A 23,023-nucleotide genomic window follows, 5' to 3' on the forward strand; every position below is an offset into this window, starting at 1 on the left:
TACTAGAAGAGGTAGGGATACTGTTTGAGGTCTGGGTGGACCACAAGAATTTGGAGGGTCTTCAGACCCCGCAAAGATTATTGCCAAAGCAAGATAGATGGGCCTTATATTTTCAGCAATTCAATTTCCAATTAAAATATATACTGGGGGCAAGAACTTCTTAGCCAATGCTCTCTCCTGCAAATCACAGTATCACAATAAAAGGGAGAATCTATTGCAGGCTATCATACCGACAGCCTAGGGTATTAGCCACTCAACAGGCCCCACCAGTACCAAACCTGTATTCCCAGGGGGAGGACCTCCCCAAAGCAATCCAAACTGCACTCCCAATGGACCAATGGTTTCAAGAAAATCAAACTTTATTAACACAGAGAGAGCACTTTGACTGGAAGGGGTTGAAGTTATACATACTAAGTGTGGTATAGGTGGCCGTGCTGTGGCACTGCTATGATGTTCACTCACTTGACATTTTGGGTTCCTCAAGTCTCTGCATTTAGTAAATTGCTAGTTTTGGTGGCCCCACATGAAGAGGGACATAGAGGAATATATAAAGAGTTGTGTTGTTTGCACTACCATGAAGGCCCGGCCTGGACAGCCTCCTGATCTTTTACAGAAGGTGGCAGATCTGATTTGGCCATGGGAACAGATAGCCATGGACTTCATTGTGGATTTACTGGACAGCAAAGGGAACAAGATCATTTGGACAATAATAGACCTGTTCTCCAAGCAGGCTCATTTTGTAGCATGTACTGGCCTTCCATCTGCTAGGAAGCTGGCCAAACTGTTTATTGCCCATGTCTATAGACTCCATGGCATCCCCAAAAGGATAATTTAAGACAGGGGAGTGCAATTCACTGTCCTGTTCTGGCACAGATTCCTGGCGATGGTGGGGTCTTCACAGGAACTTAGTACAGCTTTCCACCTGATGACCAATGGTGCCATGGAGAGGGCAAATGCGATGGTGGAGCACTACTTAATGTGTTATGTCCAGGATCAATAGACTGATTCAGCTGAACTTCTCCCCTTTGCAGAAGTTGCATATAACAATGCAGTGCACAAAAGTACTGGGGTTTACTCCATTTCATGTGTCTACAGGGGGGAGTTCGTCACAATTCTGGAGTGTTCTCAAGTGTGCCCAGATGACACAACCTTGTAGGAGTGTATAGCCTGGATGCAAAAAGTCTGGAAAGTGGTGAGGGATGTGTTATCACTTTTTTGCCACATATAAAAAGAATGCCGACAAAAGGCACAAGGACCTTTCCACATAGGTCAGAGGGTATACCTCTACACTAAATATCTCAGGCTGCCATTGCCATGTAAGAAGTTTGGGCCCAAATTCATTGGGCTTTTCCCAATCATGCAAGTTATTAACCTGGTCACAGTGCAGCTAAGACTCCGCCCTCTACTGGAGAAAACACATTCAGTCTCCCACAGCAGCCTGCTCCGATCAATTCAGGCATTTGATATCAGAGGAGACTCGCTACGGCTGCCAACCCTGGTTACTGTAGATAGAGAACAGCACCATAGTGCAGGATATACTAGATACCAGGTGGCACAGGCGACGGTTACAATACCTTGTTTTATGGAAAGGTTATCCCCTGTTGGTGGCATCATGGATTCATAGCAAGGACTGTAGGGTGCCCCACCTGGTAAAGAGATTTCACTGCAGACATCTCACAAAACTGGGGGGGAATGGGTCCTTTGACTCCTAACTGACTGTAATTTTTAGCTCCCCAGATGCTGTCTCCGTGGTAGAGGGGCCACATTTCAGCTCTGGCTAGCCCAGAGGCCTGGAGCTGCCATTCAGGGGAGAAATCTGGGCCATCTCCCAGGCCTCGTGCTTACCAGATATAGAGTTCCCTCCTCCACAAGCAGTCCTTCCTATCTTCCTATCTTCATGATGCCCATTATAGGTCACTACTTGCTTTAGCAGGATAGATGGGAAGACCTTGACATCATGGATAATTATCATGAGAAACTGCCTGCCTGCCTGCCTGCCTGCCTACCTACCTATCTAATATATTTCCTCTCCCCCCTCCCTCCCTCCCTCTTTCTACCCCCACCTGCCTCCCTGCCTACATGTATACCTACATAGTATCCATCCATCCATCTATTTTATCCATCCATCCTTCTGATATCTATATCTCTTCTTTGCTCATCTGCCCCTGAATATGGCTCCCAATGAGTCAGCACAGTGAGATTTTTGGGGGAGGGGAGTAGGTCATTACCTTCCTTACGATCTTATTACCTCATGGTGCTAAGTAGATATTGATGTTCTACACACAATCCTACACTCTGTGCTCAGACCCAAACAAATAACTTGTATATATATTTCTAGTCCCCTGTTCTACAATCAATTTATGTAAGAAAAGAAAGAAGGAATCCTCCATACTGTACTACTTTAATGTAAATCATTGTACTATTTCTATCACTTGAATTGATGGAGTTGAAATGATTGGGATCTTAGTGGTTTTTAAAAAAAAGAACACTAAAGTATCAAACACTGTTACAATTATTAACTGACATTTCTGAGATCCACATAAACATGCTATTTTATTTTGACATCAAATATTCCTTTGTATTCAAATTTGGTCTTAAAATAATAATGAAACATTTGGGGAGGAAAATCAATATCAACAGGCTAGCACTGGAAGCCAACATGGAGAAGACCTGCACAGCCACCATGTACTTTCCCTTGGTGCTCAGGTACGTGGGAACAAAGGATATCCAGACGCTGCAGAAGACCAGCATGCTGAAGGTGATGAGCTTGGCTTCATTGAAGGCCCCAGGGAGATTCCTGGCCAGGAAAGCCACCATGAAGCATATGAGAGCCAGGAAGCCCATGTAGCCAAGGGCAAGGTAGAACATTGCAACAGAGCCTTGATTACATTGCAGGATGATCTCTGCAGGTTGTGAGTTCATGTCTGACTCAGGGAATGGGGGAGAAGTGCCCAACCAGATGCTGCTGAGGAGAACTTGGACACAAGAACAAGAAAGGATGATAGAATTGGACAAGGTCTTCCCCAGCCATCTCTGTATATTATTTCCGGGTTTTGTGGCAAAGAATGCTAACACCACCATGACAGTTTTGGCCAAGACAGTAGAGATGGCAACTGAAAAGATATTGCTGAATGCCACTTGTTGGAGAAGGCAAGTGGCTGTCTTTGGCTGGCCAATGAATAGAAAAGAGGTCAAGAAGGAAAGCAGGAGGGTGATGAGGAGGATGTAGGAGAGATCCCGATTGTTGGCTTTGACAATGGGAGTTTCCTGGAATTTAATGAAGATTCCCAAGACTAAGCCTGTTACCAAAGATAAGAACAAGGCAAGGAAAATTAGGATGATCCCCAAATTTTCTTTATTGGATAGGAAAGTTTCAGTCTTAGGTATACAACCATCTTTGTTGATATTTGGATACTGTTCTGCTGGACATTTGGTGCATTTCTCAGCATCTGAAAAGAGAAAGATTAACATCTACATCAAGATTTTTCCATCACTTGCATCATTGGAGTGAATCTGATGATTTGTGGATGAATGTGTTTGGAGAAAGGCCTATGCCAAGAATCTCTACCACACATTCCCAGGATGAGCTGCAACTGCATTTAAGTTTCACTGCTTGAATTTGAGATTCCATGTACTGCATTTTAGAAATGAAATGCAAAGTACTTCACAGTCCTCCGATCAATTATTAATGAAGGGATGACCATTGGCTAGATTAGTTCAAGCACAAGAAGGAATAAACGGTTGGCATCAAGTTTGGATTAAGACTCATGTTGGTGGCCCATTTCATCTCTGATTCTTTTAGGAGGGAAGATATTTCTCCAATAAACTCAGCTTCTGCTGTTCATGTTTAAAGTAGCTGGTAAGGAAGCTGTTTTAATTAAAAGATCCTTTGTAAATGTCAAGGCCACCTTCCACCTTGATTAAGGGAATGGTCAGATCTCTTGTGTGTATAATAACTCCCCTGGCTCTTGGATCCCCTCTTTCTTTATCCTCACAACCATGCCAGGAAAGCAAGCACCAATGGTTTCCATCTCCATGGGCATCTCTTTTGAGGATGGATGGGAGGGGGCACTTTTACATTCCTTTCTGTGATTCCAAAAAGAAAATGTCCTTTATTTCTCATATGAAACTATTTTAAAGGAAGAACAGAAAGGGAGGGTAGGAGGGAGGGAGGGAGGATACAGTGTTGGATGTCTTGCTTGGCATGTTATACATGTTCCATTCATGCAAAGGAAGGCAAACCAAGGCAAGGATCCAAATTTCACCATTTTTCCATGGTTGCCCAGAAAAAAATGACAGAAATTCATCATTATAGAAGATGAAGAGCAATAAATTTGATTTATTTATATTCCTACTTCCCCACTAACAAGCCAAGATAGCAAGGGGGTTGGACTAGAATATCTTCAAGGTCCCTCCGAAATCAGTTGTCTTATTATATTCAATAGACATTCCTTCTCTTATTTTCCCACAAGAACCTGGTGAGGTAAGTTGGGCTGAGAGAGAGGGGGATTCTAAGTCACCCAGCTGGCTTTCATAGCTAAGGCAGGATTAGAACTTACTGTCTCATGCTTGTTAACCGGATGCCTTAATCACTAAACCAAACTGGCTTTCCCTTCTAATGCCACACCCTGATTGATACCCTTTATTTTAATACCCTGTCTCTGATTTCAGTTAGAAGATTACTTTTATCACTAACTATAAAGTAAATTATATGTATTACAAGATATATATATATTTAAAGCTAGGCTTAAAAATGCCTATAAAAATAGCATTTTATGAAAATTGCCTCTCCCTTTTCTGTTATCACCCACCTTCCATGGTAGAGATGGTTCCTTCTGCGCAAGGAAGACAGTCATAGCAGCAGATGGGCTTCCCTTCTTGAGCTATCTTTCTGAATCCAGGACGACAGTTTTCCACACATCTTGAAAGAGGCAGGGTCTGAGGAAATGGAGATTAAATACCTCATGTTTTTCTTCCTTTTTCTCTCTGGTTTCTCCTTATTCCCTGGGTCCCAGTGGTGGGTTGCAGGTGGTACGCCCTGGTACAGACGTACCGGAACCTGCCCGGACCATCGGATACTGTTCCGGTATGGTGTTCTGGAGAGCCCACCCACCCTCCAGAGTTCCTTACCAGTCTTTTAAGTCTTTGGCGCTTCAGTGCACACACATGGCGCATACAGAGCCTGTTGAGTCTGCTGAGCAGCTTGAGCATTGCGGAGGCTCATGGAGGTGCTAAGATGCATGTGCACACTGTGCATGTGTGCACGTACACCTCACGTGTCCATGTGGATGCCACTGGGCCCGTTCCAACCATACTGGTTGGAATGGGATCCAGAACCCACCACTGGTACCTCCTTATGTGATTGGTTATTGTTGGAATATGTATTTTTATCTAACAACTACAGCAGTATTCAGTGAGTAGATGGCAGTGTCTACATGTTTGGGTCTATGGTATATACTCTATGCTGTTTTCTTCTAAGTAGAGTTTCCTGTTACAGTTAAATAGTTGAACAGTAAAACACATGGTGACTGTACTCTTTGTTTGCTCTGTGGTACTATATATAAAAAGATTTATAAAAGTGATGTAGGTGTTTGTTTGTTTTTTGCTTGGAATTAGGTTTTAAAGGTTATGAAGATTCCAACTCCCCTCAATTTTAGTTTAAAGATTATGAAGTAACAATATTTACAGATTATAAAGAGATTCACAATCTTGTGAGTCAAATCAACTATCATGAAAACTCAAAAGCATTGAAACTAAACCATCACCAGTCCTCTATTTTTGCCACCTTTAATGGAATAAAATAAACATTAGTCTCACCTTGTTCAGCATCTCCATCTTTGTGATACTTTTCTGGTTAATGGTAAATTTTAAAGCCTGGGATGCACCTTTTTCTAGAGTCCCAGATTTCACTCCCTTGAGAGATCTGTTTGGGAAAATGACCCATTTCACAATATCCAAGTCAACTGTCAGATCTCCTTTATTATCCAAATATACACCATCTATGGAATGATTGTGGAACTGAGAACTTTGAAGGAAGGAGTGAAGCTGGAAAGGAAATGAAGAGTTTAGAAAACACATTAGAAGTATTTTAAAAGACCCCTTGATCTACACCAGGAAGAACGTTAATATTATTCTCTTTGTGTACAAATCATGTTAAGATCCCTCTCAGTGTAGACCAAGGGATGTTTTCAAAATACTTATTTTTTTCTCCATCCCTTGCTTTCTACAGCCATACTGAAACAAAAGAATAAAGCTGGCTGTAGCCAAGGAATGGAAAGGCTCTGGGCAAAAGGAACCTTTGATAAGGAGGGCAGTGCATTAGGATTTGGAGTTCAGACAAATTAGAGTGTCCCATGCTATCAGATGGGGTTCTGTAGATCTCATGGAATACAACAGTTCTCCAGTTTCCAGAGAAAAAGGCCAAAGTATTGAGACATGGACCCAGCATAATATCTTGGCCAAGGAAATAGTTACTATTTCGATCTTTGATTCAAAGAGAATAAGGGGTGTAATGATGAGATTTAAAAGAATTATCTTTAAAATAAAAAAATAAGATAATATTGCAAAAAGAAGCATAAGGGCCATTGAAAGGAAAATATAGACACCAATTCATTTTGTTTTGTGAACAATTTGCAACTAAGTTGGATTTAAGTTGATCTCTGGTGTTAAAGAAATACCTGCCAAGCTTTCAGCCTTGCAGCTTCCATTTTGGTAAAGACCTTCTTCCCTGATTGCTTGGATGTCTGTTCATTAGCTGAATTTAAAGCCCTTGCCACAGCCCAGATGGCATTGTAAGTGAAATAGCTGTCCTGAGCCAGGAACCGATCGATCTCCTCTTTCTTCAGAGCCTCCAGATGTTCTCTCTGTCTGCACCGCCACCAGACTTTCACTGAAAAGGCATCCTTAGTAAATGCACATCTAAAGGTTTTCCTCAAAAAATTAAATTTGGATTGAAGAAAGAGACTAAAAGAATCAAGGTTTGCCCATTTCCTTTTCTGTATCAAAAAGGAAAAAATGGCACCAACATACTTAAGGGAACGTGTATCAATCATGAAATCAGAATTAAGGTCCCAGTGAGCTGTAGTGATCCAGACTTTATCAAGAGCATGTTGCTGAATATCTTGAAGTATTGTTTGCAAAATCACCATTCCGTTCCAGAATGAATTAATCCCCGAACCATAAACAAACACATTGACTTTTCTCCATTTGAAATATTGTTCAGGTTCCACAACTATATTATGCATATTTAGTGGAAAGCTTTGATATATAACTGTACAAATGCCATTTCTTAGCATCAAAGAGGACACTGTCCTTATGAACCTTTCCTCTTGGTCAGTTTCTGAAGTGATAAGGCCAACTAAGGTCCACCTGAAATGGAGGAGCAGCTTGACCATCAATTGGTACTTGACTTCTTCAGCAGGGAGCATTGGGTAGAAGAAGGGGAAATGTTTTTTATCCCTCAGAGTTTGGGAAGCAAAACTGTAACTGACCTAAAAATAATGGAAGATGGTGGTATTTTAAATGTAACATGCAAAATATTATTCCTCTCATTTTCATAATCAAAATCTGCTTTTCATTTGCAGCAGAGGACCTCTCACTGAAAGCTCCATGACTGAAAACTGTCTCCACAAGAAAGACACACCTGAGAAATTTTGTAGATACCCAACATGGTGGACATCAGGATGGATACACCAGTCTCAGCTTCTTCCAGAACAGCCACTGTGTTTTTCTGCCTTCCACAGCTGTAGTTGGGCACATTGGCCTCCCCATCTGAAAGGAGGTCCAGCAAAGGATCGGCAGTCATTTCTATCCTGAAGAAATTGTCATAGATATTATAACCGAGGGTGATGTTGGGTAAGATATGACCATTCCGATTGATGTCCTCTATGGTGAAAAGGAATTGCAGACTTTTCCAAAAATATGGGTGTGATAGTCTGCAAGTACGAACATATCAATGAACATAATATTTCATTTTTCTTCCATAACAGTATTTTAAATCCAGTCAACCACAAATATTATTCCAAACTGAAAACTTTCAAAATATTTATCACAGTAAAAGAGTAAGAACAATATGGAATTTTGATTCATACATTATTTCAAAGGACTTTTGGTTTGTACAATCCTCCAGATAGCTACACTAATACAATGTCAGTTTCATAAATCAGTTTTCAAGGTTTTTATTCCATATTTGATGGATTGTTCCTATCTTTTAATAGTGTTGACTGATATCTCCAGATAGCTTCCATACACAATGGTGTTTTTGTTGTTTCATTGGAGGCATTCTTTGGATATTCACTGGATATGGGAGGCTGTAATGTAGTGCAGGAAGACAGACTTACGAGAAAAAATTTGTCGAAGGACTTCTATGGAAGTACAATGGTCGAAAAGTACCCCTTTTTTCAGAGATTATGCCACTAATGAAATAATCTCCTGGTTTGTAATGATTGCTTGGGTCTATTTCACTCAGCTTCAGAGTTAGGAGGCATTTGGCTTTGAGCTTCACACAGACTCCCCATGACCACAGAAACAGCACAAGTAGAAGAAGCAGCAACATGACTTCTTTTCCTGATCAATCCTTCTCTATGATATCTTCACTATCTCTGTGGTACCTTCTGTGGTTACAAAGAATGAGATGAAGAGTTGGAAGAAACCAAAACCACTTCCAGGACAAAGTTTTCTAGAAAAATATACACATCCTCTACTTGTCCTTAATCCTCCTCCTCCCCCCAGATTTTCTTTCTGCAGGACCATTTATACACCCAGCAGTTCATAAAACTCAACTGAACTTTGCTTTTGAATCTGATATTGACCTCAAAACATTTTTGACATGCTTGTGTCAAATTGCTGAAAGTTTGCAGAAAGGTCTCTCGGGTCTTAATATAAAGTCAGAAAATAAATCACAGTGATTTGGATAACTGCAAGGAACAGAACCATCAACTCTCTGAACATTGAACAAGTCAACAAACAGCTGCCCAAAGGGAGAACTCACATATGAGGCTATAAATTTGAAAGATGGTCCAGTGATTGCGATTGGAGAATTTCCCCCAAATCTTACCAATACAACACTTGAGAAAAGTCATAGTCAAGAGAGATTAAATAGGCTATTTTTCTAGGGGAATTTTGTAATAGGCCTTTAAGTAAAATCCCATTTAGAGGCAATTACTCTCTGTTTGGGGACAAAGTAATATACTGATAAGAGAAGAATATTTGTAGCTGAGGTTTGAAATTGTTTTGAATGAAGGGTCCTTAGTATTCTTTTAGGTTGGCTGTATTCTTGTAGACAATTAATTACAAAATTAGGAAATAAATCACAGTGGTTTGCAAAGAACAGAACCATCAACTCTGTTAATCTTGAATGAATTAACAAGCAAGTGCCCAAAGGGAGAACTCGAAGATGAGGCTGTAAACTTTGAAGATTGGACAGTGAGGGAGACTTAAGAATTTGACTCCAAATCTTATAGAGACACTTAGGACCAAGAAGAGTGGCATCTTAATGTGTGATCAAATTTCCCTTTTTTATAGGGAAATTTTGTAATAGGCTTGTAAGGTAGAATCCCTTCTAGAGATAAGCAATTACTTTCTGTTTGGGGACAAATTAATGTATTGATAGAGGAGAATATTTGTATCTCAGGGTTGGAATGAAGAGTCCTTAGTGTTCTCTGAGGTTGATTGTTTTCTTGCAGACATTTCACTACTCAAACTAAGTGACAACATCCGTGCTTTGAGGAAATGGGGTTTTCTCTCATTTGAGGGAGAGGCAAGACCATCTATCTCTTTGGAATTTTGAGGATGTTTTGGTTCCCCATGGGATTTTTTCCCACTTTGTATAAATTGAATGATGGTTTCTTGCCCTGTTTGTTCTTATAACTTTCTCTCTGACATTTTGATTGCTGTCATTTTAACTAAATTGTCATGCATAGAACATTCCTTTTGAATATTGCAATTGAGGCTAACTAAGGTAACTTTAATTTTCTTCGTCTTTCACCTTTTAATCTCTTGCACCTATTTAACATAATTTTGTGTATATTTCTTGATATTTTCCCCTCAAGGGAAATATCAAGATATTTCTTTGAGAATGAAGACTTCTCACCCCCTATTTAGATATCAGAAATCACATCCATTATTCCAGTAGACATTTCCAAATTAACGCAGATAATATTTCATCACCAGAAATAAGTACTCATTATTTAACCACAATCAGATAAACCAAATTTACATTTTTTCTTCCAATCATCCTTAAGACCCACTAATAAAATTCTGACTCCTGTTTTCTTCTATTTTCTTTTCCTCTTTTCTTGAAATTCGTGTCATTTTTCAAGGCTCCTAGATTTATTGATTTAAGACATCACATATCATACATGGACTAGCAATCTAGATTAACATTTCATTTTGATTAGTAAACACAATAAAATATAAATGTGAAAAAGATCTGTGTTCAAATACCAATGTCTTGGCTAGAGGTGTCTGTCAGGCTGTACTCATATTTCTTTTAGGATCTTTGGCCTGCCACACTCTCTATTATTTTTCTATGCAGTTTCATTAGTGGGGTAAGTGGGAGGGGGAATAATAAGGAGTAGAATTGTAGAATGTGTTGTTGTCAAAATAGAACATTCCTTTCTAGAAGCCCAAGGTCATTCTTTGTCTCCTCACCTCTGCACCTGACCGAAACTAGATGGGTGGAAATGCCAGCATGGCATTGGAAGATTGGACCATGTGATGGACTTGTGGGTGTGGGGCAAGATCATGAACTTTGAACTGGGTGGAAAACCCAGGAAGCTTTCAGATTTGGGTTTTCCACAGATGTACCAACATGTCTCTCTTATTAAATTGGAACTTTGATGAAAGCTATGCCTTGAACTCTGATTTAATTCTGGCTGATATTGGGAATGCTGACGGTGTCATACTCAAGGCCCGTGGTTAAAACTGTCCCATGGGCTGGCCTTAAAATATCAAAAGATTAGCCTGTGGTGCCTGTGGCAACAAAAATGAGTCCAGGGGGCTGTGTGTGGGCCCCCGCATCCTGTTCTGACCAGCAAAGTGCTGCAGGAGGTTGTCCAGGTTGAGAATAGGACATGGGGACAGCCTTATGCATTCCCTCTTGCCTTGTTTTGGCAAGAGAAGTGCCTCAGTTGGCCATCCAGGCTGAGAACAGGGTGCAGGGGGGTCTTGCATGCCCCCCAGCAAACCATTTTAGCCAGCTTGGTGGATTGGATTGGATTGGATTTATTAAATTTATAGGCCGCCCAATCCCGAAGGACTCCGGGCTGCTTACAGAAAATAAAATTTAAAAAGAAGAGTTAAAAACAAACAGAGGAAAACAGATTAAAAGAAGCACATCATGCACCCAGTCTAATCGTGGCTGGACCTCGGTCAAGAGGTCAACAGCCCCAGGCCTTCCGGAATAGCCAGGTTTTGATAGCCTTTTGGAAGGCCATGAGAGTGGGTAGGGTCCGGATCTCTGGGGTAGTTCATTCCGTAGGGTCGGAGTGGCTACAGAGAAGGCCCTCCCCCGGGGACCCACCAGCCGACATTTTCTGGCTGATGGCACTTGGAGAAGGCCCACCCTGTGCGATCTTATCGGTTGTTGGGAGGTGTGCGGCAGAAGATGGTCTCGCAGATATCCGCATCCTAGGTCATGTAGGGCTTTAAAGGTAATAACCAGCACCTTGAATCATGCTCGGAGACTGATAGGGAGCCAGTGCAGCTCGTGGAGGATAGGTGCAGTGTGGGTGTACCTTGGTACACCCAATATCGCTCGTGCGGCTGCATTCTGGACTAATTGCAGTCTCCGAACACTTTTCAGGGGCAGCCCCATGTAGAGCACATAACAGTAATAGCAATAGCAGTAGACTTATATACCGCTTCATAGGCCTTTCAGGCCTCTCTAAGCGGTTTACAGAGAGTCAGCATATTGCCCCCAACAATCTGGGTCCTCATTTTACCCACCTCGGAAGGATGGAAGGCTGAGTCAACCCTGAGCCGGTGAGATTTGAACCGCTGACCTGCTGATCTAGCAGTAGCCTGCAGTGCTGCATTTAACCACTGCGCCACCTTGGCTCAAAGTAATCAAGTCTTGAGGGTGCTCCAGGAGGCATCCATTCCATCTTCCCCTCTGCCACCCAGCTGGCCTGTGGAGGAGAACTACAATGCTCATCCAGCCCTCAAAGAAATCCAGTTTGACATCCCTGGAGATAATGCCAGGATGGTTGCACTGTATCTGATATTTTAACATGAAATGAATAAAAAATATATTTTTTAAAAGAATTTCACCCCATCTGTGACTCCTCCCACTGGGCATCTGTCTATTGACTGACTCAGAGTTTAGAGAGGTGATGTCTCTCTTTAATGTTGCCATTATCCAAATTATAGTAATTTACATCTTCTCTTGGTGCTAAATCTCTAAAGATGTTTTACAAAAATTACAGATGTCACACAAAGACAGATGAAATATGCTTTTACTTTGACATTACATCAAACCCTTGTTGACAAACGTCTTTGCATTGGACAATCTTGGGGGCTTAAATGGCTCTGTAGAAAGAGACAACATGAGAGATTTTGTGGCCAAGCAGGGCTGCATTTTCTTTCTTCCCCTTCAGATGTGAAGCCTCTGCTGGATTCTGTCTGGATTAGGAAGCTTCTGAAGTTTCTGATCGAAGAGGGCTTTGGTTTCTTCCACCTCGTCATACCATTCCTTCTTCAAACAAGACAAAAAACTGCAGATGTTCTCGGGGACACAAGTCATGTTGCTGCTTCTGCTGCTTCTGCTGCCCCAGGTAGTCTTGACAAGCCTCAAAACCAAATGCCTCCTGACTCTGAAGAGAGATGAGGTGCAACCACAGAACTCTTACAGGCCAGGAGATTTTCTCATTGGGGGCATAATTTCTGCAACAAAGGCTGGGTTTCACCTGCTAAGCTTCAACAAATCTCCTTTGACTCAATTTAAGGGGTAAACCAAAGTTACTAAATGTTTATGGAGATTCAGATCATGGTTGTCCCAAAGATGCTTTTTGAAGAATCAACTGGACTTTCTTGTTTTGCTTTGAAGATCTTTCACTTCTCATCCAAAAAGGTTCTTCAGAGCTGAAGAAGTTTCTTGGATGAGAAGTGAAACATCTTCAAAGAAAAACAAGAAAGTTTAGTTTCCTTTTGAAAAAAAATCTCCTTTGGGTAAACAAAAGCTCCATCACTGCATGAGAACCACTCAATTCCACTCTCATTTCTATAGTCTCATCTCTTGCAATGAATTCAACTACTAGCTTTCCCCTCTGAGGGGTCCTTGCTGCTTTTTGAGCTTGGTTGTTTTCTTGTAGACATTTTGTTACATCATCAATGCTAGTTTCCCTCCCTCTTCCTCTCCCTCTCCCTCTCCCTCTCTCCCCCCCCCCTCTCTCTCATATTTTGGTCCTCCAAGATCCCTTTTCCACTTTGCAGTAAATGACCTTGATTTGAAATTCTCATCAATAGTCATCTTCTGTTTTTCTTGATTTTGAAGAAGAAGCATCCACTTTTCTTGAGCAGAGCAGGATTGGTCAACATGAGAACAGAACAAATAGAATAGCAGAGTTGGAAGGGGGCTTCAAGTTCTTTTAGTCCATCTCCGATTTGAGTAGGGCATCCTATACCATTTCAGATAATTGGTTGTCCAGTCTCTTTTTGAAAGCCTCCAGTGATGGAGAACCTACAGCGTCTAAAGCCAAGCTATTAGCAGAAATGTTGCAGTTTTGATTGTAAAAATGCAGGAATGTTGGAATTTTTCTCTGCAGTAAAAATGGGATAACTTCCAGATCTTTTTTTATTTCTTACCCAAATTTACCAATTAAAAGAAAGCAGTGCACATACAATTGGACTTTCGTTATATGCATGAAACCCATTTGTGTTGACAGGTTAATCAGTTAAATGTCAGTTAATATAAACAATGTATTGAAATTAACAACTCATTCCTTTGGTTAACAGTCTCTCTCTCTCTCTCTCTCTCTCTCTTTCTCTCTCCTTGAGAGAGGGGGAGGGAAATGTTGATTTAACAGCAGATATAATGACAATGTGAAAAATAAATCAAAGCTTTTTATAGAATAAATTTAAAGCTAATGTGGATTTAAAAAACACATGAAAACATTAAGAGTATGGAATAAATAGAAACAGAGGTACATTTATGGGTCTCAGTTCAAGCATTCAATGAAAGAGAAACAGAAGATAGAAAGAAATAGTTAATATGTCAAGTCCTGTTAATACTGGATGATAGAGAAATTGGGATAAAGTCAGGAGAATGATAGATTGCAGAAGACATAGTTCTCAGACGTTCTCATCTGCACAGGTAAAAGAAAGTTTTAATGTGGATTAAAAGACAGAATGGGGAAAAAACAAAATTTGAAACTGAATTATGTAGAAATGATGAACATCTATGAAGTTTTAAAGATATGAAACAGAAGATGAATAGGTTAAAATTGCACTTTTGGATGTCATGTCAAACTTTAGAGATTTTTTTTTCAAATAAATTGATGCATTGTTCATATATGACACCAAATAAATTATCAAAAATATTTCAAACCAGTACAGGAATTGTGAAAAGCATTCATTTTAACATGCAGGGCAGACTTTGCCAGAAAGGTAAGAAATTTTAGATACTAATTGACACAATAGTGCAAAGAATTTGACAGACCAGAGTTGCGAAGAAACCAGACTTATTTTTTATTGGGATGTCTGAACAACAAATTAGAAAAGATTCATGGCAGTTGTCTTTTACATATGGTAATTGTGGCAGGATGACTGAATGCACAATGATGGAAGAATCATGGAATTCCCACAGTGAAGGATCAGACTGTGAAAATGTCAGAATTTGCAGAAATGAAAAATTGTTTATTGAAAAGAAGATTGGAAGTCATTCCTGTAGTTCTAAATGTTAGGGTTTTTTCCTCTTTTGGATTTCTTGCATCTTTTCTTCCCTCTATTTATTTCTCTCCTTTTTTTCTTTTGATAAATATTTTATTTTGTGTAAAAATTCTTAATAAATATAAATTTAAAGAAATAGAAATTAGCAGAAGGCAAGAACAATTAGATTACTTCAGGCCTAATATGCATTCAGTATCCAAAAACAAAAGAAAAACTGAAAGAACCCCAAAGTTCCATTCAGATACGCAAGATATTTTTGGGAAGTTGGAAAAAAAAACCTAATATACAATGAAATGTCTCCAAATCTCTCTGCCTTAGCTGGATTAAAAATACAAATGCTGAAAAAACAGTTGGATAAAATGTTGCTGCCATTGATTATGCTCTAATATATTCATATTTTCAGGGAAAGTGGCACAGAATACTGGAAAATGCTATCCTTCCTTTTTGCCATCCATGAGATCAACCAGAATCCCAACATTTCATTCAACGTCACCCTTGGTTACAACATCTATGAAAATTATTTCAGTGAACAAATGACTTCAGAGGCTTTGCTGGACTTGCTTTCTGGTGGGGAGTCCAACGTTCCCAACTACAACTGTGGAAGACCAAGAAACACAGTGGCTGTTCTAGAAGAGGCTGATACTGACATCTCCATCCAGATTTTGACCATATTGGTTACCTACAAAATCCCACAGGTGTGTCTTTGGTGAGAAGACAATTTTTAGGTCTCCCAACCTTGAATTAAACTTTGTTGTAAATGAAGAGCAAAGTTCTATTATGGGAATTACATTAAGTAAAAAAGAAGGGAGAGAAGGGGACAAAATGATACATCTGCAGATATGTCTCCCTGGCACATTCCTAATGCAAATTGTGCATTTTGGGTAGCTATTTCCAAGGACAAAACGCTGCACTGAAGTGAGAAGAGAAGCAATGTATGAGCAGAATGACCAGAGATGTCCCTACAGAAAGTTCTTCATTGCTAGAAGTGGAACAATTCCACCATTAGGTCTAGATTTTTGTTTTTTGTTATTGTATTAAATTTTTAATATAATAATTCCATCTTCAGTTGAACAGTGTGTTTTCTGGGTACAAGTATCTTTGTTGAACAGTAATCAAAATTTGCTACATCATTCATTACATTGATATTAATTCTACAATATTAAAATATTAATATTCCACACATTAATTCTACAATATTAAAATAGTAATATTCAACATACTAATCATAATATTTGCATATCTCTTTTAACGTATCTTCTTCATTTTGTTTCCGTTTCTAACTTCCACTTTTTTTGTTTAACCATTGATAAAATAAATCCCATGTTATATTATATTCGGTTTGCTCTTTCTCCTTAATTGCAAGAATTAGTTTGTTCATTTCTGCACATTCTAAAATTTTCCTACTCACATTCTCATCTGTAGGTACCTCTTCACCCTTCCAAATTGTGCAAATACAATTCTAGATTTTTGGTTTTATGGGTCACCAATAAAACAGGGATTCCTTTTTTTTTTCTTTGCAGATCAGTTACAGTTTTATTTCACAGATCCTGAGTGACAAAACACACTTTCCTTTCTTCTACCCAATGCTCCCTGCAGAAGGAGTCCAGTACCCAGGGATGGTGACGCTGGTTCTCCATTTCAGATGGACCTTGGTGGGTCTCCTCGCTCCAGACACTGAGAATGGACACTGGTTCATGGAGACATTGACTTCCATGCTGAAAAAGAATTGCATTTGTCCAGTTTTATCACAAACCTTTACCCCAGCACTTCAGGGAGCATTTGTAGACTTTCATTTGTACTTCAGTTGGAGAAAGGTGAATGTCTTTATGTATGGTGCAGACACAAACACATTTCATGTAGGTGTTATAATTATACATCGAATATTTAAAGAGCTTACCAAACTTGTTAGAGGAAAAGTCTTGATCACCACAGTCCGCTGGGATTTCTCTATTTATTTGACAGATAACTACTTTCCCACTGAATACTTCCATAGTATTTTTTCCTTTCTTATGAAGAAAAATCAAAGAGCAAAGTATGGTGGGTATATGAAGTTCTCTGATTCCATGAGCTGTTTTGCAAGGAAATCCTTCCTGTGTTCCTACACCAAGGATGCCTTTTCAGTGAAAGTCTGGAGAAGGTGCAGACAGAGAGAAGATCTAAAGGCTCCAAGGAAAGAGGAGATGGATCCAATCCTGACTCTAGACAGCTATTTCATTTACAACATAATCTGGGCTGTGGCACGGGCCATTAATGCTGCCTATTTATCCAGATCCAGGAGGACAACACATAAAGAAGGCCAAAACACGAAAACTCCAATACTGAAGGCATGGCAGGTATTTTCTTTTTTTATTGCACAACTTTCATTGTGGTTGAGAATCAATTGTACGATTGCAAAAACTGTGTATTAACAATAATTTATTCTGAATATAAAAATTAATTTGAATTCTAACTTTCTACTGCTTCCTGTTTTGTGTCTTGCTGATTTCTTACACATTAGATTATTTTTAACCACTTCTTTGGAAATATATTGTTTAGCTTCCATCTCTTTCTTCTTTGACTCTTATGTTTAAAAAAAACATCCCACTCAGTTTAAACCAGTGTACCTCTTTGTTCCAGGACATCATTTGCCAATAGTGGGTCTCATTGCTTAGTTAAAAACTCCCTTTGATTCCTCTTCCCTTGCTCTAAGCTCTCTGTAGGACCATAGATACCAAGGATCTCATCAAAAGGTAGGAGATGTAGAAATCAGAAGATGAAGTGTTGGAGTGAGAAAAAATCTAAAAGAAAAGTGACAAATGTTTAGAATAGAATAGAATAGAATAGAATATCAGAGTTTCAAGGGACCTTGGAGGTCTTCTAGTCCAACCCCCCTTCCTAGGCAGGAAACCCTACACCACTTCAGACAAATGGTTATCCAACATCTTCTTAAAAACTTCCAGTGTTTAAGCATTCACAACTTCTGGAGGCAAGTTGTTCCACTGATTAATTGTTCTAACTGTCAGGAAATTTCTCTTCAGTTCTAAGTTGCTTCTCTCCTTGATTAGTTTCCACCCATTACTTCTTCTCCTGCCTTCAGATGCTTTGGAGAATAGCTTGACTCCCTCTTCTTTGTGGCAACCCCTGAGATATTGGAACACTGCTATCATGTCTCCCCTAGTCCTTCTTTCTATTAAACTAGACATACCCAATTCCTGCAACCGTTCTTCATATGTTTTAGTCTCCAGTCCCCTAATCATCTTTGTTGCCCTTCTCTGCACTTTTTCTAGGGTCTCAACATCTTTTTTCATAAAATCTTCCATAGAATTGCAAAGAAGTGACATTAACTAGTGTGAGAGATCATCTTTCACAGTGAAGATGTCTTTCTGGGCTCTCTTCAGCCATGCCAAGTGATACCTCTATTACCTCAATGCAGTGTTTATTAAGTGCAATGTACAAGTAAATCAAAGGCTCCTATGTTAGCCTTGAAGTGACAATAGATTTCTCTCTTGGGGATCTCCCCATTGACCTGCAAATCAGTCTTTTACAGCTTTGTTTCTATGTGGAACATATGATTTCATTCTGGATTCACTGGCAGAATTTGTTCAGTGTGCTTATGTGCACTTTTTTTTAGGGTTCTAAATTTTGTCAGGGTGACTTCCCATCCTTGTTCCAGATATTGCCTACCCAGCAGTTCAAAAGCATGCAAATGCAAATAGATAAATAGGTATTGCATGGATGGGAATGTAACTGTGTTCCATATGCCTTGGCATATAATCATGATGGCCACATGACCACAGAAATATCTTTGTACAATGTTGGCTCTTATGTCTAAGAAATGGAGATGAGCACTGCCTCCTGGACAAGGGAGATTATAGCCTTTTTTTTCTTTATAGTGAATATTTCTCATTGGTTTTCCAGACTCTGCAGTGACAACTATGCATGGGAAGAGATAATGAACATCTGATCACCATTCTTTTCATTCTTTTTCTTTTTAATAAAACTATTTTGTATATTTCTCAAGACAGATCCTTCATTCCATCGCAAATGGAGGTTTGCCCTTGAATTTTCTATATCTTGTGTAAGAATTGCCCATTTTCTCTCCCATTCCAGCTTCACGCCTTCCTTCAAAACTCTCAGTTTTACAATAATTGCATTGATGGGGTATATTTGGATAAGAATGGAGAGCTGACAGCAGAGCTGGATCTTGTGAACTGGGTGATTTTCTCCAATAGGTCTGTTAGCAAAGTGACATTTGGATGTCTAGAAAGACAAGGATCCTTGGATTTCAGCTTGATGATCAACCAGAAGTCTATTGCAGAGGTGGAAACATTGAACAAGGTGGAGAAAAGACTTTATTCTGGTTTTTTTTGGCGGTCTCACCAAGAGGACTGTAGAATTCAGCAGAAACAAGTTTGGGATGTCATTTCAGTTTTCCAGAGATGAAACATTTTAATTAAAGATGTTCAGATGTCTAGGAGAAATATATTCTTAGCTATTCCAGTTAACTGTTGATCAGTTTTCTGTAAGGGCATAAGATTTAGATCATGGAGAAACATGATCAATTTCACCAAAGCCAAAAATCCATTCAACGTTCCCTCAAATATACTGTATACACTGACAAATTAAATTAAACATTGTAGTGTGGGAAACATTAGAAAATAACTAGGCAAACAACAAACAGCCTGATGAACTACAACAATCAACCATCAATTTGATGAGCTTCAAGTGGTAAACTTCTAATGTAACAAAGCTACGCCTTGAAATGAAGGTCCTGAAACTTTTCCTTTTATTAAAATTAGGATATGCAAATAATTCATTTTGGGAATGTTATTGCTTTCTTTTTCTTTGCTCAGCCCTTGCCTCCTTCCAAGTGTGTGGAAAGCTGTCCTCCTGGGTTTATGAAGGTGGTTCAGGAAGGGAAGCCCATCTGCTGCTATGATTGTCGTCTTTGTGCAGAGGGAACCATCTCTACCATGGAAGGTGGGTGACAGCAGGAGAAAGGGGCAGACTTTGGGGAGAAAGTGATATTGTCCATGAAAGTGCAATTTGAAAAGCTTGTCCATAGTGGATCTGCTCCTTTTGAGTATTAGAGCCAAGGTGGCGCAGTGGTTAAATGCAGCACTGCAGGCTACTGCTAGATCAGCAGGTCAGCGGTTCAAATCTCACCGGCTCAGGGTTGACTCAGCCTTCCATCCTTCCGAGGTGGGTAAAATGAGGACCCAGATTGTTGGGGGCAATATGCTGACTCTCTGTAAACCGCTTAGAGAGGCCTGAAAGGCCTATGAAGCGGTATATAAGTCTACTGCTATTGATCAAGATATACCTTTATTTCATGGTGAATTATAAGAAATGATCTTGGAGGCTAATCTGACATATAATCAACCCAACAGCGATACTGTTAGGATAAAATATAGGATAAAAAGTATTATGAGAAAAATGACATCTCTTGCCCTTTATCTTTTAGAACACAACTTTCATGCTTCAAATTAAGATTTCCCTTGTTGTTCTGAACAGGGAGCGATTTCAGATTCCAGAATATAATGATTGAACCTTGACTGGATGTTTGGAAGAGGATTGATCAGATTCTTACAAGTCTCCATCTCTGGTGGAAACCATTTCTATAGACAGTCACAGTTCACTTTTTCAGACTTTCTCAGAACCCAAGATTCTGGAAACTGTCTTTGATGCTTCCACAACTCCATGACTTCTCTCTGTTCCTCTTCCATTCTCCAATCCTTGCTATGTTCATCATTCAGATTAGAGTACTTCTGAATTTAAATCCCTATACTGAACAGGGATGTAGACTTGATGAACTAAATTGACTTTTTAACTCCTGAATTGAGGAGAGGCAAGGAGTGTCCTGCTTCTGATTTCAATTACACAAATCTGGCTATTGAGAAAATTAACAGTTTACTCAAGATTGAGGAGTTAATAACAGACAAGATGTTTTGTACAAGCTTGATTCCAATAAGAAAAGTCATACATCAGGGGTGCTTTTTTAGTCAGGCTTCATCCAGTTGTCTTTAATTAAAAGATTAATTAATTAATTAATTAATTAATTTGCTAAATGATTCTCATAGTGTTCCTTTCTTCATTCTATTGGCTGTTTATGGGGGCAGGGCAGCCTTATGTAATAATCCTCTGACTGCTGTATATATTCAGGTGGCTCTGAGATTGACATGCCCAGGTTCTGCTGGAGGCTCTGAGTTCAGTTATTGTTCTGGCCAATGAGGAGGTGAAAAGAATCATAAGTTGGGACTGAATTCAACTTAAACTCATCCTCTTGCTGTTTCTCCAAATAAAGGGATGCATTTTGATGCCCTCACTCCATATCCGATTCATCTTCATGAACAATTCCGTCTAACATTTCTTTTTCCATGGTAGTGATCATCCAATTCAGTTGATATAAGCTATGCTAAGTGATCCTCCACATGTACTTCATGCCTTTGCAGGAAGGATATCATTGGTGCCTTAAAGCTTTGAGAAAAGGCTGGGCTTCAATTTTCAACCAGTTCATCTGGGGAAATGTAAAATGCTGGTACTTCCTTCCTTTCTTCTTTCTTTCTTTCTTTCTGCCTTCCATCCTTCCTCCTTCCCTCTCTTCCCTTCCCTTCCTTGAATCTCTACTTCCTCCCTTTTATCTCAACATATTTATTGTTGAAATGGTGACAATAAAAAAAGAAAACAAATTAAGTTGTTCTTGCTGAAGGGAAATGAAGAAACAATGATTTCATGTATAGACCAACATTTCACACCAACAACAATTTTACTCAAACAATGCACTTTATAAAAAGACATGTTAAAGGAAATCCTACTCTTCTTCTTTTTCAGATGCAGAAAAATGTGCCAAATGTCCAGAACATCAACATCCAAACAGCAATCGGGACCACTGTATTCCAAAAATTATAAACTACCTTTCTTATAAGGAAAATCTGGGGATCGTCCTGTCTACCATTGCCTTATTCCTCTTTTTAACCATAAGCTTTGTCTTGGGAATCTTCATTAAATTCTTGAAAACACCAATAGTCAAAGCCAACAACCGGGACCTCTCCTACATCCTCCTGGTCTCCCTCCTGCTTTCCACCTTAACCTCTTTCCTGTTCATTGGCGAGCCAACCAGAGTAACCTGCCTCCTCCGACAAATAGCCTTCAGTATCATTTACTCCATTGCCATTTCTTCCATCTTGGCCAAAACGATCACAGTGGTGTTAGCCTTCTTGGCCACCAAACCAGGGAATAAAGTGCAGAAATGGTTGGGGAAGAGCTTGGCCAACTCCATTGTCCTTTCTTGCTCTGGTCTCCAAATTGTCATCTGCAGCATCTGGTTGGGCACTTTCCCCCCATTCCCTGACTCTGACATGCAATCTCAATCTAGAGAGATCATCCTACAATGCAATGAAGGTTCTGTCACCATGTTTTATGTTGCCCTCATGTACATGGGCTTCCTGTCCACTATCTGCTTCATGGTGGCTTTCTTGGCCAGGAATCTCCCTGGAGCCTTCAACGAAGCCAGGCTGATCACGTTCAGCATGCTGGTCTTCTGCAGTGTCTGGGTGACTTTTGTGCCCACCTACCTGAGTACCAAGGGGAAATATACGGTGGCTGTGCAGGTCTTCTCCATCTTGGCCTCCACTGCTGGTCTGTTGGGTTGCATTTTCAGCCCCAAGTGCTATATTATTGTTTTTAGGCCAGATCTGAACACCAAAGAACATTTGGTCTTAAAATAACATAATTAAAAAAGTTAACACATCTGTTATTTTCTGAAATGACATTTTAGGGTTAATATATTTTGCCCATTTTGCCCAATAGCAATACACCAAGTCTTAATTTTATTCCCAATTATGGGTAAATCAGTTTCCAGATGAATGGGACTGTTTAGTAGGCAAATTAAGATCTAAGGAATATCATAAATTTTATCAGAACTTTCCCAAAGCAACCCCAGAATGGAAAGATCATTTTTCTTTGTAGATATTTGAAGAGCGAGATGTAATTCAAGATTTGTTATATTACTATTTGTGAATGTGCATGTATGCACCATTGTCTCCTTTTCTGCATAACATCTCTCTCCTTTCTGAATTGTATGTGTGTGTGTGTGTGTGTGTGTGTGTGTATGTATGTATGTATGTATGTGTATATATATATATATGTATGTATGTGT

At 39.6% G+C, this 23,023-nt stretch overlaps 2 protein-coding genes across 2 annotated transcripts; one reads left to right on the plus strand and one right to left on the minus strand.

The window, feature by feature from the left end:
- Positions 1–2,553: 2,553 nt before the first annotated feature.
- LOC148047165 (vomeronasal type-2 receptor 26-like) lies at positions 2,554–7,346 on the minus strand. Its single transcript, XM_087707767.1, has 4 exons — positions 6,678–7,346; positions 5,818–6,045; positions 4,812–4,938; positions 2,554–3,449 (listed from the first exon to the last, which is right to left on the minus strand). Exons 1-4 carry the CDS (start codon positions 7,293–7,295, stop codon positions 2,554–2,556), a joined length of 1,869 nt encoding a protein of 622 aa, XP_087563893.1. The 5' UTR covers positions 7,296–7,346.
- Positions 7,347–15,314: 7,968 nt separating this feature from the next.
- Positions 15,315–22,592, plus strand: LOC106547825 (vomeronasal type-2 receptor 26-like). The gene is made up of 5 exons (XM_087707980.1): positions 15,315–15,581; positions 16,407–16,538; positions 18,976–19,203; positions 19,719–19,845; positions 21,697–22,592. The coding sequence occupies exons 1-5, from the start codon at positions 15,315–15,317 to the stop codon at positions 22,590–22,592; spliced, it is 1,650 nt and encodes a 549-aa protein (XP_087564106.1).
- The last annotated feature ends 431 nt before the right edge of the window (positions 22,593–23,023 follow it).

This window comes from Thamnophis sirtalis, unplaced genomic scaffold (assembly GCF_051295495.1).
Source record: "Thamnophis sirtalis isolate CommonGarterSnake01/CBP01778 unplaced genomic scaffold, rThaSir2_p1.2 scaffold_3, whole genome shotgun sequence".
Taxonomy (NCBI): Eukaryota; Metazoa; Chordata; class Lepidosauria; order Squamata; family Natricidae; genus Thamnophis; species Thamnophis sirtalis.